Source organism: Rhinatrema bivittatum, chromosome 5 (assembly GCF_901001135.1).
Source record: "Rhinatrema bivittatum chromosome 5, aRhiBiv1.1, whole genome shotgun sequence".
Classification (NCBI taxonomy): Eukaryota; Metazoa; Chordata; class Amphibia; order Gymnophiona; family Rhinatrematidae; genus Rhinatrema; species Rhinatrema bivittatum.
In genome coordinates this window covers 364465256-364467655 of record NC_042619.1, presented here as the reverse complement: position 1 = coordinate 364467655, position 2400 = coordinate 364465256, and the positions used below count along the sequence as shown (strand labels likewise).

Sequence of the window (2400 nt, the reverse complement as noted above, 5' to 3'; positions counted from 1 at the left end):
CATTTCATCACGTTGCAAGTTGTCAAGAGAAACCTTTCTTTCCCCCCCAACCCAACCCTCCACCCTCCGAGCATCTGCAAAAGCCAGCCCTTTGCCCGGGACCCCGGAGCACCAGAATCTCACAGAGTGACTGCAGCTTGCAGGCTGCTGGCCGCGGGAAATGCAACAGGTAGAGAGGCGCGGAGAAACTCCTCCTAGAAGTTGGAAGGGAAGCTCCCGCAGTGTCGGTTTGCCCTGCTCGCTCTGCATCCTTGCCCGCTCCGGTTCCTCCGCCGGCCGGCGCCCTCCGCAGCCCAGCCCCCGCCGGCAGCGGGGTCATAGCGCCGCCGCGTAGGCTGCAGGGTAGGGCTCCAGCTGAGGCTTGCCCATGCCCGGCAGCAGGATGTAGGCGAGCGGCGGCTGCAGTCCGTGGCCCGGCCAGCCCGTGCAGTTGCAGGGGATCATGTAGCCCGGGTTGCCCGGGGACGGGTGGGAGTGAGTGTGCCCGTGGCCCCCGGAGGCGGCGGCGGCGGCTGCTGCGGCGGCGGCGGCCGCCGCCGCGGCTGGGAAAGCGGCCGCCCCGGACGGGTAGCCCAGCGAGGAGGCGTAGGGCAGCACCGCCGAGGACGAGGAGATCTCTGCCATCTTGGAGCCCAGGTCCAGCAGCGAGTAGGGGCTGGCGGCCGCCGACTGCGGGAAGAAGACGCGGGCGGCGGCGGCGGCGGCCGCCGCCGCCGCCTTCTCGGGGTTGGCAAGCAGCGAGTCGGAGAGCACCGCCGCCCCGCCGCCGTGCAGCGCCGCCGCCTTCAGCCCGTCGGGCTCCATGGCCAGGCTGTAGGGCACGGGGAAGGCGAACTTGTCTTTCTTGAGCAGCGTCTTGGGCTTCCTGCGGGGCCGGTACTTGTAGTCCGGGTGCTCCTTCATGTGCATGGCGCGCAGCCGCTTGGCCTCGTCGATGAAGGGCCGCTTCTCGGCCTCGGAGAGCAGCTTCCACTCGGCGCCCAGCCGCTTGCTGATCTCCGAGTTGTGCATCTTGGGGTTCTCCTGGGCCATCTTGCGGCGCTGCGCGCGGGACCAGACCATGAAGGCGTTCATGGGCCGCTTCACGTGCTCCGCCGGCTTGGACATGGCAGTGGGCTCCCGGTCCGCCGTGGGAGGAGGAGGAGGAGGAGGGGGGGTGGCGGCTCAGGGCAAGGGGCGCCCCCCTCCCCTAACGAAGCCGGAGCCTCCGAGGACTGGGGAGGAAGGAGAGGGGCTCAGCCTCTGCCCGCCCGGGAGAAGCTGTCAGAGCGCTGCTTCGGGTTCTCCGGATCCGCCGAGCTCGGGTGACTTTGGGGGAGGGGAGGGAAGGGGGAGGGAGGGGGGCACGGCAGCAGCGGGCGATTCCCTCCGCCCTCCGGTTAAGTCACTTGCGCTTGTCCCGGCACCTCCGCTCCCGCCCTTCCTCGGGACCCTTCGGCGGCCGCCCTCCGGGTCATGCGAGCCGCGGTCAGTCCGGTCTCCAGCAGCAGCACCGAGATCAACCGCCCAAAGTCTCTGCGAGCTGGCCCCGGGCTGGTGGGGGCTCAGCGGGCTGCGCCGGGGCGCAAGGGGTGCGTCGCCGGCCCCGCTGCCGCCATGCGAGCCGCCTCTCTCTCTCTCTCTCTCTCTCTCTGCGGCCGAGCGCGGTGCCGGGAACAGGGCTCCTCTCCGCCAGCTGCGCCCGCACTTAAACTAAGTTCCACAAGTTTTGCCGGCGCTGCTGCTCCCGCCTCCCCGGCAGAGGCGACGCTTTCCTGGGGGCAGGACCGGGGCTGGGCGGGTTCGAGGGAGGGGCAGGGGGAGGGGCGGGCGCTTCACCCCCTCCCCTCCCCGCTGCAGCGCGAGGCGGCTCTTTCTCCCCGCGCCCGGGACCCGTGCGGCCCAAGCCAGACCCAGTGCCTCGCGCCCCCGCCCCCCCCCCCTCCCCGATATTCTCCCGCTTGCTGGGGGTACACGGGCTGAGTGCCGAGCACGCGCACTGAGAACGCCCCTCCCCCGCTTCTAGCGCATGGGACGGTGGGCGAGCAGGGCGCAGCCCCGTGCCCCGGGGGTACGGTCCGACCCCTTCCAATTAATGGGCTTGATTTATTAAGGTGTCGTCCCCCCCATTCCCCATTCCGTGTCTACGTGGAAAAAGGCTTAGTAAAACGTGCCCTGTGTAATTCCACCCATTCACAGGACTGAAGGGTCAGCTTGCAGAAACTGCCTTTTCCTGCCTCAAAATCGGAGTCACCTGCCAGAACTGGATGCGTGGACTTTTGTTGTCGTTGTTTGTTTGTCTGTCTTCAAAAACAATTTCACTGATACCTGCTGGGCTTGCTCAAATATTTTCAGCATAGTTTCTTTTGTTAAAATCAAGTTCAACTACTCTTGAGAGATCAGGCATGAAGTATTTACTTT

The 2400-nt window shown here is 67.2% G+C and overlaps 1 protein-coding gene across 1 annotated transcript in view; it reads right to left on the bottom strand.

Moving 5' to 3' along the window:
- The window catches only part of SOX21 (SRY-box transcription factor 21), a 2634-nt gene extending 911 nt beyond the window's left edge, over nt 1-1723 (bottom strand). The window contains exon 1 of the mRNA XM_029604736.1: nt 1-1723. This exon is cut by the window's left edge and continues 911 nt beyond it. Coding sequence (XP_029460596.1) covers nt 316-1107 — 792 coding nt within the window. The 5' untranslated portion in view covers nt 1108-1723 and the 3' untranslated portion in view covers nt 1-315.
- Nucleotides 1724-2400: the final 677 nt, after the last annotated feature.